The 12,971-nt window shown below is 39.0% G+C and overlaps 1 protein-coding gene across 2 annotated transcripts in view; it reads right to left on the minus strand.

Moving 5' to 3' along the window:
* The window catches only part of klhl29 (kelch like family member 29), an 89,795-nt gene that overhangs the window by 52,999 nt on the left and 23,825 nt on the right, over positions 1 to 12,971 (minus strand). For both annotated transcript variants that reach the window (XM_077740989.1, XM_077740996.1), the window contains exons 5-6: positions 2,744 to 2,882; positions 169 to 627 (exon numbers count right to left, since the gene is read on the minus strand). In XM_077740989.1, the coding sequence (XP_077597115.1) occupies positions 169 to 627; positions 2,744 to 2,882 (598 nt within the window). The remainder of the gene's footprint in view (positions 1 to 168; positions 628 to 2,743; positions 2,883 to 12,971) is intronic.

Consider the following 12,971-nt stretch of genomic DNA (forward strand, 5'->3'; position numbering starts at 1 on the left):
CTAACATACATCTATGTAATTTTAAGTTTTAGGTTTGGCCGAACTAAGAAAACTGATAAAAATACAGTAATTAAAGACAAAATCTTGCATTGCTAATAAAACCCAATCAAAAAAGCTCTTCTACCATCTTCAAGCTACCTGCTAAATTTAGCATCTCGCATTTCTTACCTTTAGGATGCCCCGGATCGCTGAACTCGTACTTCCCCATCCCAACCGTGCGAAGCATTTGGACGCCGTTGAGAGCCTCCTGATTGTCGGCAGTGGCGGCGGCGGCCGTGGCGGCGCCTTGTCCATTGGTAAGTTGGATGAGCCCCGGGTGTTGGGCGCTTAGATGCCCGTTACCCATCAAACCATGCACCATGTGGTTGGATGGCGCTGTGGCATAGTGTGGTTGGCCTGGAAGGCTCATAATCATGGCGGGTGGTTGCGGGGTGGACTGAGGTGTCAGCTGGAAGTGGGCGGTCATTAGAGGGTGCTGATGATGGGGTGGTGGCACTGACGTCACCCCAATGATGGGCGACTGTGCCGTTATACTGTGGTTGTAAGATGGTGGATGGGGAAGTGCGTATGTATGGGGAAGGAGGCTCGGTTGACTAACGGCAGGGACCGATGCCACCCAGGCAGGACCTGCAAGAGAGGGGAACAGGAATATAAAAATTCAAGACAAATCGGTAAAGTTATTTTCTATTTTCTACACCCGTCGGTTAGGTGGATTTCTTCCGATAAGAAAGGCAGGGCTGATTAGCGGCAATTTTTTAGTAAGTCGTCGACAAAGCTGGGAACGCGAGCTGACAGCCGAGGGTTTGAAGTCGGCTATTAAACGATCAAATGGGATGAGAGGCGAGTGTTGGAGAAGACTCCAAATTGACTGAAACGCTTCGGTACGGAGGACGCGGGTGGCGAATCTAGAGGGGGAATAAAACATTTTGTTTCATACATGCACTCAACGTGTATTTAAACCTTCTATAAATATCAGCTATAGTATTTTTTTAGCTTGGATAAAATAACTTGCAGTCTGTCCAATGGTAAATTCTTTAGTATTTAGCTTAATTTAGCGCCATTGTCGGAAAATAAACACTGTTTTGCATCCTCTTATATAACGTTTCTCGAGTCGGCAGCAGAAAAATACTCCTGAACACAAGATGAAATAATGTATACATAATTAAAAAGTACAATGACTATAATGGATATTAACATGTAGTGTTTACACAGTCTATATTCATATTCATGACCCCCTAACTGCACTTGGTGTTCATTGAACTAACTTCAATGTGAATTATCATGCATAAATACATGCGTTTGGTAAATTATAATTCATACAAACATTAAAAAAATACTGCTGTTTCTCATCTTTAGTATGCATTCATTTTTGGACTATAAAATTAAGATTCTGTGGACATTTAGTTATGAAATAAAAGTACTTTGCATATAAAACTGCCATGTTTGTGAAGTATTTTGGCAATTAGTATTACGATGACTTCATTTTTGGGCTTTTACATCATTTTCTAGTATTTGACTTTATTCTACTAACTGTTAAGGGTTTAGAAAACAGGAATATTTTTCTCTCCCTTATGTTTAATTAACCCCAGTGTAAGATCAACATGATGATGAGAGTCAGCACATGAAATGTGCTTTTAAAGCCACGGTGGACTTTGTGTTTATCCGCACACTCGGAGCCAATCATTTCCTAGCCTGAGGCGCTCGAGGCGTTGGGAAGACAACTATATTGCACCTAAATGATGCCTCCTTGCCATGGTAGGCCTCCCTGCCACCTGCTAAAAATAAGCGAGCCATGAGTCAAAAGGGCTAAAGTCTAAATGGCACTTAAAAAGGAGAATAAAAAGAAAGGATGGATAGAAAAGGAGACATTGGCAATATTCATGACGCTGGAGGTGCTGATGGAGATGTCACAAGTCAGTCAGGTAATGGGTACTGTCCTGGATTTCCATATATATCTATATCTATCCATCTATCTATAGATAGAGATATATATATACATACATGTATATATACATGTATATATAAATATACATGCATATATATATAAATATATATACCCATATATATACACACATGCATGTATATATAAATATACATGCATATATATATAAATATATATATACCCATATATATACACACATGCATGTATATATACATGTATATATAAATATACATGCATATATATATAAATATATATACCCATATTTATACACATATAATACATTTATATATATATATATATATATATATATATATATATATATATATATATATATATATATATATATATATATATATATATATATATATATATAAAATGATACTCATGCATATACATATGTACATGCATATATATCTAGATGATACACATGCATATGCATATTTGTATACATGCATATATATTAACATGCATATATATACACATACGTACATATATACATACATATATATATATTCACACATATACATACACAGATTGACGTCCAATTGGTTCGAAGTAGGATCGAGCTAAGCAAAAACTATGGCCCAGGCGACCCAAAGGGGTGCCATAAAGTTGCAAGTTGTGTGTCGGACAGGGTAACCCAAGGACTCGGCGTACATTTAGCACTTGACGGCGCTTTTGACAAGGCCTGTGAAGACCACTAATGTGCTTTTCCCGCATGTACGATTTTGACAGTTTCATAATCATATGCGCCATTAGGCCGCCGCTAGAAAAAGCCTGCAGAATTTGCCAAAGACTTACCCGTAGCCTCGCCGTCTCGATGCTGCTTGCTAGGCGGCTCGTCCGTGTCCCATGGCGTCAGCTGATTGATGGGCGTCTGTCCCCACCTCACGCCCGGAGTGAGCAGCAGGCCTGGGCTTTGGTTGTCCCCGGGAGACACCTGCAACCACAACAACAACAACCACTCATTAATGCCGATTATCATTAAACCGATATCATTATCATAATTGTGTCTGCGCGTGGTTATCTTTCGGTTAAATAATCGCCATTTAATGACATCCTGTTGAAGAAAAGTTAGCCGTTTCAACACTAAGTCAATTACAATTCCCTGGTTTAGCTTTAGCTTCATTAACTGGAATATAAATCCCATCCGTTTTTAACAGATCTTACATAACGGGATATATTCCGGAATAAAAGGTGGAATCGTACAAATAATAATACAAAGTAGCATATAGTAAACCATTGCGTTTTTTTACTTACTTAACGGCACATATTCAGGAATAAAAGATGGAATAATACAAATAATACTACAAGGTTACATATAGTAAAACCATTGAGTTTTTTTTCTTACATAACGGCACATATTCCGGAATAAAAGATGGAATAATACAAAGTAGCATTCTTTACATCCACCAAACATGACATAATATAACATTACTCTTGTAGGATGACATTTTTAAGTATTAAAAACAAAGCAATACACTCCTATTTCTTCTTTAAAAAAAGATATTCCACTATTTTTTAGCATTATTTTTGTCCAAACACAACCAAGTTATAAATTCTGTCCCAAAAGATTGAGAGCTCCTGCCGAATAATACATGTTAATGTGTCAAAGTCCAGCTGGCTTTGCCAAAAACAATTCTGGAAAACAGTGAGGATTTTCTTTGTCTATGAAAATAAAGTGCTTCTACTTTCACACCTGCTATGTCACAAAAAAAAATATAAAAAATGGATTTTGCGAGGACCAAATGTTATCGGGCTGAAGCAGGCTGATGTAACGCTGGCTCAATGGCTAAGGCGGACCCTGTGGGACATTTTTTTTCTGCCCCATTTTACCTAGCGCTTGAGAATTTGGACTCAACCGATTGCCGTGGGTTTTGGAGGGTTCAGCGCCGAGGCCGGATTCCCCTCCGCTTGGCCTCGGAGTTAATAGAAAAGACCCGGATCCCCCCGTGAGCGGCGCTCAGGCTCGCCATTCCATTATCCTGACTGACCCCGCCGTGACGCGCTTTGGCTTCGGAATTCACAAGCAGCTTAGTCGCATACATCTCGACTGTTAGCATCTAAGAGGAAAATGGTGTCCAAAAGATGGCAAGCTACCTATTTTTTGTTGGAAAAGACAAAGATATCATTAACAAAGAATCTTAAATATGTCATGGAACGTTTCTTAGCGTTAACATCTTATCTCCAATCAATGTAGGAAACCATTGAATTTGATTATCAAAAATAATCCTATGTGATGTAGACCAACATTTTTTTTGCTTTGTTTTGGACTGTTTAGTTCGTTACTGCAATTAAATACATATACTACATTCATCAAATATTTTTACAGTCCAAAGTTAACTTCCGACATATTTTACAATGCAAAAATCATTATATATTTTACAATACCTTCCATTTTGCCATTAGGTCAATACTTGAAAAGACTTTTGGATATTTTAGCTTTGTTTTTGACTATTTATGTCTTTACTGCGATTAAATACATATAATAAATTTACGAACTATTTTTACAGTCCAAAGTTAACTTCCGACATATTTTACAATACCATCCATTTTGCCATTAGGTTAATACTTAAAACTACTTTAAAAACCTGCAATTTTTTTTTGTTATCTCATCCTAATCGTCTATTAAAAAATAAAGTTAGCCCTCATATCTTACCAAAAAAAAACAGACATCTTTGGAGTTGGATCAAAACTAGTCATGACAATTTTAGTAACCGTTTAGTTTTCATATTAAAAAAAACAACAACTTTTAAGCAAGCAATTTCCCCAACAGAATCCGTAAAATAAATGGTCAATAAAAGTACCCCTAAAAGGGATCCCTGAGGGACACCCCTCCCTCACCCCATTGCAACAATGTTATGTTCTGGACTGAAAACTCAGTTTCACACGGGCAGACAAGTTGAATGTGTGTCCAGTCAAAAGATAAATCCCTACCGGAGCAACTCTGACAGTTGTGTGTTCGCATGTTCGCGTGCCTACGATGGGAAGCCAAAGTAACCCCCCCTGCCCCCCCCCCAAAAAAACCCCCCACAAAGACAAAGGAGTGATGGAGCGAGGGAATGAAGCCCAAGAAGATGAGCTGTCAGCTCCTTTTGTCCACTTCAAGCTGTCAACGCAAACGCTTTGCTCTGAGAACTGCTCCATTCCAGAGACTCGAGGGGGGAGCTACGAGGGGGTGGGTGGGGGTGAGATTCTCCGAGTATATCCAAGGTGAGGAGACGTTCTTTCCATCCTTGCGATTGGCTTTAATGAGCCGTCCTCCTTTTTCTCTTGGCGGCCAGGGAAAACTCATCATTAACGCTTGGAATTGACCCTCTTAGCCAGTCTAGATATACGTGGCCTCGTTAAGAGTTTACCCCAAAATACCTGGAAATAAACAGGATTGGTTGCAGACTCGGATTTGGATGGATAGGAAATCTTAATTTAGAAAAAATGGAATTTAGAGTATTCTAGGGGGAGAAAATATGCAACAAAGTTTTTCTATGGGTGGTTACTTTGTAGAAATTAGTCGTTTTAATTGTTTATGTGGCTTTAAACTAGCAACTTTTCTATTATTTTATAGCAATGATGAACTCATGTACTATTGGAAAGTTGCCAAATAAATATCTAGTTAGATTAAGTACATTTATTTATCTTCTATTTGGGAAATTTCAACTAGGGTGAGAATACAGACACAGCATAAGATATTTTTGGCTATTTTTAAAAATACTGTAAAACCTAAACAAAAATAAACTAACAAACAATTAACTGACTTACCTAAGCCATTCATATCTAAAAAAAAAAAAGTCTTAAGAATTAAATATAGCATGAAATAATGGACTAGTAAACTAGCAAAATGGTTTATAGATTAAAAAATAAACGTGAATGACTGAATTTTACCGCAAAGAATACAAGCAAGTCTAAGTCATGACTACAAACTGTAGATACACACTGACAGAAGCAAGTTTTTTTTCCCTTTAAAAACAAATACAAGCGGAAAAAATAAAAATACGATGTAGCTAGAGCTTCTGGGATGGAATGACGGCAACTCGCTATTGTAATTATGTTTTGGTTATCCAGCAACCTCATTAAAAATGCTTAACCTTCCATTTTAAAAGGCTATTTAATTCCATAATATGCTGAAAAGATTGAGAAATACTTGCAAAGGGGTCTCTGCAGGGTTCCTCCAAATGAACATATTGCAACAATTAAATTTAGAAGAAAAAATATCATATTTATGCTTAAGGCACTAAAAAAGATATTGCATTTGGAAATAAAACTCGCTCAATAAATAGTGAAATTTAAATAACGTGGGTAAATCTTTTAGGATGTAGATTTAGATAAGTTTAAACAATAAGGAATAAAATCTGTCCCAAGTGGAACTTGGCAAGTGATTCCATAAGATTGGCCACACCTCCAATATTGCTTAGCCAATCACAAAGCAGCACCGAACAAGACAATGTTCCGACTAATGGTTTTCAATGCATTTTTCGATATTTTTAAAAGGTGATACAGATATGCTACTGGTCTTTAGTTTGAAATATGACTATATTTAATAATTTGCGTGTTGTTATTTACGTTAAAATGCACTATCACGTCCACAACTCGGCACACTATCTCAAGGGAGAGACGTGTAAACAAATTTAATCAAGAGTCTATATTGCTCCCGCTGTAGAAATAACACTGTTTTGTAATTGCACGTGAGGAAGAGGACGAAGAGGAGGAGGAGGAGGAGGGTGAATATGGAAGGAAATGAAATTCATGAAATCCGGCTGCTCGCTACCAGCGCTTATTTCCCTATTTCGTCCTGTGAGCAAATGGCCGAAATCTGGGGGGAAATACATTTACTGTACTTTTTTTTTTAGATTAGAGTAAGATTGAACAACAGAAAATAAATGGCATATTTTTCGGAAGGGGAAAAGCAGGAAAATATTTCATGGTTCGCAGTACATGTTGAAAATATTGATATCGGCCTCACAGTTAGCTTAAATTCGATGTATTTTGAATATTTTTTTTACAGTAGTCTAGTTAAAAAATAAAATTGGATATATACATGCATGTATATATACACATGTATATATACACATGTATATATACACATGTATATATATACACATGTATATATATATACACGTGTATATATACATGCATGTATATATTTATACATGTATATACATGTATGTATATATACACATGTACATATATATAAATGTATATATATTTACACATGTATATGTATATACATACATGTATATACATATACATATATACACATACATACACATGTATATACATATATACATATATATAGATTTATATATAAATAAGTAAAGACTAGGAGGAAAAAGGAGGAAGATGATGCAAAAAAATGGACACCAAAAGATAGAGAGCGCCCAAAAGAAAGCGGGCGAGGGTGTTCAATCCCAGTTACGGGAGAGGCTCCGTCTCCATGGTGACGTGCCGTCACCTGAATGCGAAGCCGATTAGTTCCGGGCGTCCCCCGCGTGCCGGCGTGTCCAATCTGTTGGACCGGAACGCCGCGGCGCATCACACAAAGGTGAGTAAACAATGAGAGAAAATCTAAAGCATCGTTTTTGGCGAGCATGTTAGCGGCAAAATGTTCATATGCGGATTGATATTGGCCGTGATGACAAGCACACTAGCAACAGCTCATAAAACTGCAAATTCGGGAAACACCTATCTCAACACACAACTTTTCTTGACCGTCAAAAATAGTACCGAATACTACTCCAAAAACTTCAAGATATTTTCAAAAAACTACAAAATTCCAACTTTTCCGTCACCAGAGCTTTACAACACATTGTACGTTTTCCGGACTGACGGTCGGACACGGTGAAAAGAACCCGGTTGGCTAAAAGCGTGGATGCTCTGCAGATACGCTGGCTGATTTCCAGCCCGGGGCGCGGCCGTCAAAAAATTGCGAGATTGCCGACATGCTCGAGTGGGAAAGAAAGCGGAGCTAATGTCCTCCGAGTACTCGGACCTCTTGGCAATCGCAAACCTTCCTTTTGTGTTTTTGTTTATGTGCCAGGCGTCCTGAGGGCGACTGTGGCTGGACTCAATCGTGGGGGGGTTTCTTCGTGTAGGAGTTGATCGAGGGGGTTCCTACAGGGGGGACTTTGGCGGTCCGGAAATATCCGAGAGGCTTGACAACATCTCAAAGAAGACGAAGATCCATGAATCGGAGTGGAAGTATACATTGGCCAGATTGAATTAGCCTCAACGAAACAAGGTTTTAACAGTGAAATAAACATGAACTGTGGCTAAGCCATATTTGTTTCATGTCAAGGTTTAGCATGACTTCAAAATATAGAAATATTGGAGGGGGAGAAATACTTGAGAAAATACAGAGTAGTTTTTCTTAGCATATTATCAATTGGGAAAAAATATTAACAAACATAAGTTAGATTGTGATAACTACACAGTTTGAAGGCTATTTAAAAATGACTGGTTTTAAAAATAAACCAAAAAAAACGGTCAAAAACCATCGAGCAACTTGGTCAAGACTTGCAGACCCTTCCGTCCTACTAACGTGGAGTCAACTCGCAGGAATCGGGCCAACCGAAACCCCCCGCCGTGTTGACAAAAAGCCCGAAAATGCAGCTTACAAAACGTCTCCAAAGCAGATCGAGACAAGCGCGACGGCTTTTTGTTTCCCGACATGAGAGGGATTAAGCGCAAGCAATTGAAGCAAACAAAAAAAAAAAACAGGCATCCAATGGAGCAGGGAAAACCGCAAGCTCCGCCTATGGCGATTGCCTTTCTATAAAATGTGACTAATTAGCAGCGTAATGCGGCAAAACGTAAGGATTGCATTCGTCCTTGTGGAGGTTGGGAGTCAATCAAAACAACTGGCTAGCGCTAAGAATATAAGGATAGTGTACTACGAAGTTTTAACAAGTATGCCATTCAGGTGTAAGTAGAATCAGTTGTTTGCTAACAAGTAGTGTTTATGACGAAAATGGTTCAATCACAGCAGGACTAAAAGCAAGTGAAAGTGACTTCAAAAGACAAGTTGCAGGACCCAAACAAAAACAACACGAACGTAGTGCACCCTTTATCTTGCAGAAATTACTTCAAAAAGATACTGAGGAATCAAAAAGGCTAACGATCTAATGCCTGAAACAGTTTTCCGTTTATTCATCTCAACATAATGAAAAACTTTGCATCTGTTACTTAAAATAATTGGTCAGTTTCATCCAAGTACATACTAAATTGTAAAACTAAGTATTTTAATTCTATTTTGTTGTTGTCTTGATGGCTACCCTTGGCAACTTTTACTTTGTTACAGCCTTTTCTTATCCATACCAAAACTGTTCTGCATTTTAATTAAGATAAACCCTATTTATCGTTTCCGACTTAAATAATGCTATAAAAACCAAGGCTTCTAAATGCAATGACATGCACCCCCATGACACAAAGCATTCCTGCGAACAAGAGAATTCTCATTTGTCCATCTTTAAAGATCGGCTATTTTAAGGTTAAACGGTTCCTGGCCGTTCTTTCAAAGTGAAAGCAGCAAAATAATTTCAGAGCAGCTTCAATTCTACCTTAAAGCTTTCCATCCGGGGAGGGCAACAACCACCCCGGCCCCCCCGCCATCCCCGCTCAAAGGCGGCTTTTTATCGGACAAGATGAAGCGGTCAGCGAGACCCCCAGGGGTTCGCAGCAAGCCCGGGGGGATCCGGGTCTGACCTGGCAGAGACGCAGTGGGGGTCTTTAGAGTGCGGCAGGTGGGGGAAAGAAAACAAACTGAGCTCTGAAAAAACGAGGGAGCACCGTTTTGTGTGTCTATAACTGGCGAACAATGCTAACTTTTCAAATGCTAATGCCAGCCCATACAAATGGCACAAGATATTTCAAGGTAAACGTCAAACAAGTGCTGAAAGAACATAGACAGCAAATTAAATTACAGTTATTTCTCAACCACACACCACCTTGGATTAGAAGTCTTAGTTACGAGTGTGATTTCTGTACTTAACACATTCATAAGTGGGCGTAATGAGGGTAGCAGGCATACATGCTAAAAGATATATTAGCCTGCAGAGAAGCCGACAGAAAAAGACTACAGAGAGTGATCAACACAGCCCAAAAGATCATCAACTGTCCCTACCTACCCTGTCCAACTGAAGCGGAAAAAACTCATCCTAAAAGACGATACGCATCCTGACTTCCACCAATTCAACCTGCGGCCTTCTGGAAGGCGCTACCGAGCCATTACAGTTACGATACCTTGAACCACAACAAAAATACAGGTTAAGAAGCATTTTTTTTGGCAATGGAAAACTGGCAGCAAGCAAAACCCATCATCAGTTTCTCTAGCGGAAATTTGAAACAAGCTTTGGAGTCATTTGCATCCACGCTGGGCGAACATCGCATGCTACAACGCTAGCCGAGTGAGCGGAAAGGATTTTATTGGGTTTAAGTATGGGTCTAAAGGAAAGGTTTTTATTCGCTCAAGCATAACATTCCTCTAAGTGTCTTCATGCCGAGGGCCTGCTAAAACATGGATTTCATACATGCTTCAATCCTTTTATTTGATCGTCCAAATCCATCCTTGCTTATTCGCACTGAGGGCAGTAAATCTAGAATAGGCTGAAATGTTTCTTTTATTGGTTTGAGTAGTATTTAAGTAACACAATTTCTAGGTAAAACTGATAAATTGATGACTTACCCTCGATATAAATAATAGACTAATTTTCCCTGAATGTGACTTTGGGATAAAGTTCCCATCCCTCCAAGTTCAATTGACTTTGTAGACAGTACGAAAACATAAATCCAACGTTGGCAGCATGGCGTAGCGACGTAGTAAACAATCAAGATGGCCGCACTTGATATTCCACCGCGTTACATCCCACGCTTTGATGGGCTCTGATGGAGATTCTGTGTAATACCTGCTGCCGGCATTCCATTAAGATACATTTGCTGTTCTGAACTTTCTGTTCCACTGAGCACAAACACTTTCTCTTTCTTCTCTTGTTTTTTGTTGTTGACACTAGCCTTTTTTTTATTATAAAAAGGAGTGCTATCACCTCTCCCCGGATTCCAACACCGACCCAGATTGAGCTATAGTGATGGATCACTCGGCAAACAGTTGATCGCTACGTGCGGTCATTCTTCCCGCCTGAAAAAGCCAATTTGTAACTGATTGAAAAGTAGAGAATAAACAAAAGTTTTCCCTCCAGCGCACTTAAGCGTCACCAGTGAAGCATCGACAACAGAGATCAATGCAGCGCGTCGCGAGTAAAACTCATCTGGCATTGTGTTTGGTCACGCCATTGATCTTGTCCACATACCCCATGCCGGGACCCTCGCAACGGGGGCGCAGAAACGAGCTGGCCTCATCAACAGAGAAGCAAGTCTTACAAAATAGCTTTAGTTTACTTTGTCAAGACCTCTAGGACAAGATTGACTAAAAGGCTGATGAAATTTAATGAATTTAACAGTACGGGAAAAAGGCTGCATTGTGTGACATCACTGTTTAATATCTAAGTACTGTAGTGATTAATATCTAAGTACTGATTAAAATCTAAGTACTGATTAATATCTAAGTACAGTTGAAACCAGCTCTCAAAATTATATTCATGAGTTTATTATCTAAGAGAGAAAGTTTAATATCGAAGTACTGTTTGACATCTGAGTACTGTTTGACATCTGAGTACTGTTTAACATCTGAGTACTGTTTAACATTTGAGTACTGTTTAACATCTGAGTACTGTTTAATATCTGAGTACTGTTTAATATCTGAGTACTGTTTAATATCTGAGTACTGTTTAATATCTAAGTACAGTTTAATATCTAAGTACTGTTTAATATCTAAGAACTGTTTAATATCGAAGTACTGATTAGTATCTAACTACAGTTGAAACCAGCTCTCAAAATTATATTCATGAGAGAGTTTAATATCTAAGAGGGAGTTGAATATCTGAGAGAGAGTTTAATATCTAAGTACCACTTAATATCAAAGTACATTTGACCAAAAGACCGGTTACAAAACGTCCAGTCACGGTTCTATTGGGATACATTTTCAATGTGGTCATCTAGAAGGAGCTTTTATGCCAACAAACTATTAGCCCGCTAATGAAAAGCGCCGCTTCCTGTTTATCTTTCTGGGTTTGATTTTTCCTTCCCTGGAAAAAGAAAAAACAGGCCTGGCAATTTTTTTGGCAGCCTCTGAACACGTCTGTTGTTCCTCAAGGCAACGTTGATAAACTGGCTCATCTGCACTGATGACTGCACCTGATTTTGTTTAGCTCCCAACAGGCAGCGCCGACACGGATTTCCATTCAAGATTGCGTACGTCGTCGTCGCCATGTTTGTGGACAAACAAATCTGTTTTGAAGCAGACGGCTGCACCAGCCAGGAGGGAAAGGGATTAACAAGTGATTTTCCTTGACGCAAAACTTTAACAAAGAACGCTGATTTGGAATCAAGTAGACGCTGAGTCAATTTCCTGCTCGCCCACCAATCCCAGCATGTCTTAAACACCGGATTAGGAACAAAAACATCTACACTATACTGTCGTCCTTGAATATATATTACATTATAAGAGCAATCTTTGATTGTACATTGAGAAATTCATATCCTGGAATCACTTATCTTTCATAAACGTTTAAATTCGAGTTTCATTGTTATGCTTAACAGTTGATAATTTCACCTGAGCAATTTATCAGCACAGCCGGCCAGTCGGCGATCGATAGCGAATGGGAGCCAATGACACGTTTATCTGGAACTCGCCATCATCTCACACATCAAGAAATATTGACAGGCAAGAAGATGGGGGAGAAAAAAATACAAATCTAAACGCTTACAAAAGGTAGGCGTTTAACACAATGGCGCCAAGACGAATGTTATCTGCACGGCTCGTGTCAATCTCGGATAAGAAACCACGGGATGTCGCTAAGATTTTCGTACAATCGCCGCCATGTCTCCACTGACCTTTGGCGTTGGTCCTTTTGTCCTTTCGAATAAAAGCATACCTGACGAATTTCTAAAAGAGGCGGTGTAACGGAGGCTTCTGTTATTG

This window comes from Stigmatopora nigra, chromosome 2 (assembly GCF_051989575.1).
Source record: "Stigmatopora nigra isolate UIUO_SnigA chromosome 2, RoL_Snig_1.1, whole genome shotgun sequence".
Classification (NCBI taxonomy): domain Eukaryota; kingdom Metazoa; phylum Chordata; class Actinopteri; order Syngnathiformes; family Syngnathidae; genus Stigmatopora; species Stigmatopora nigra.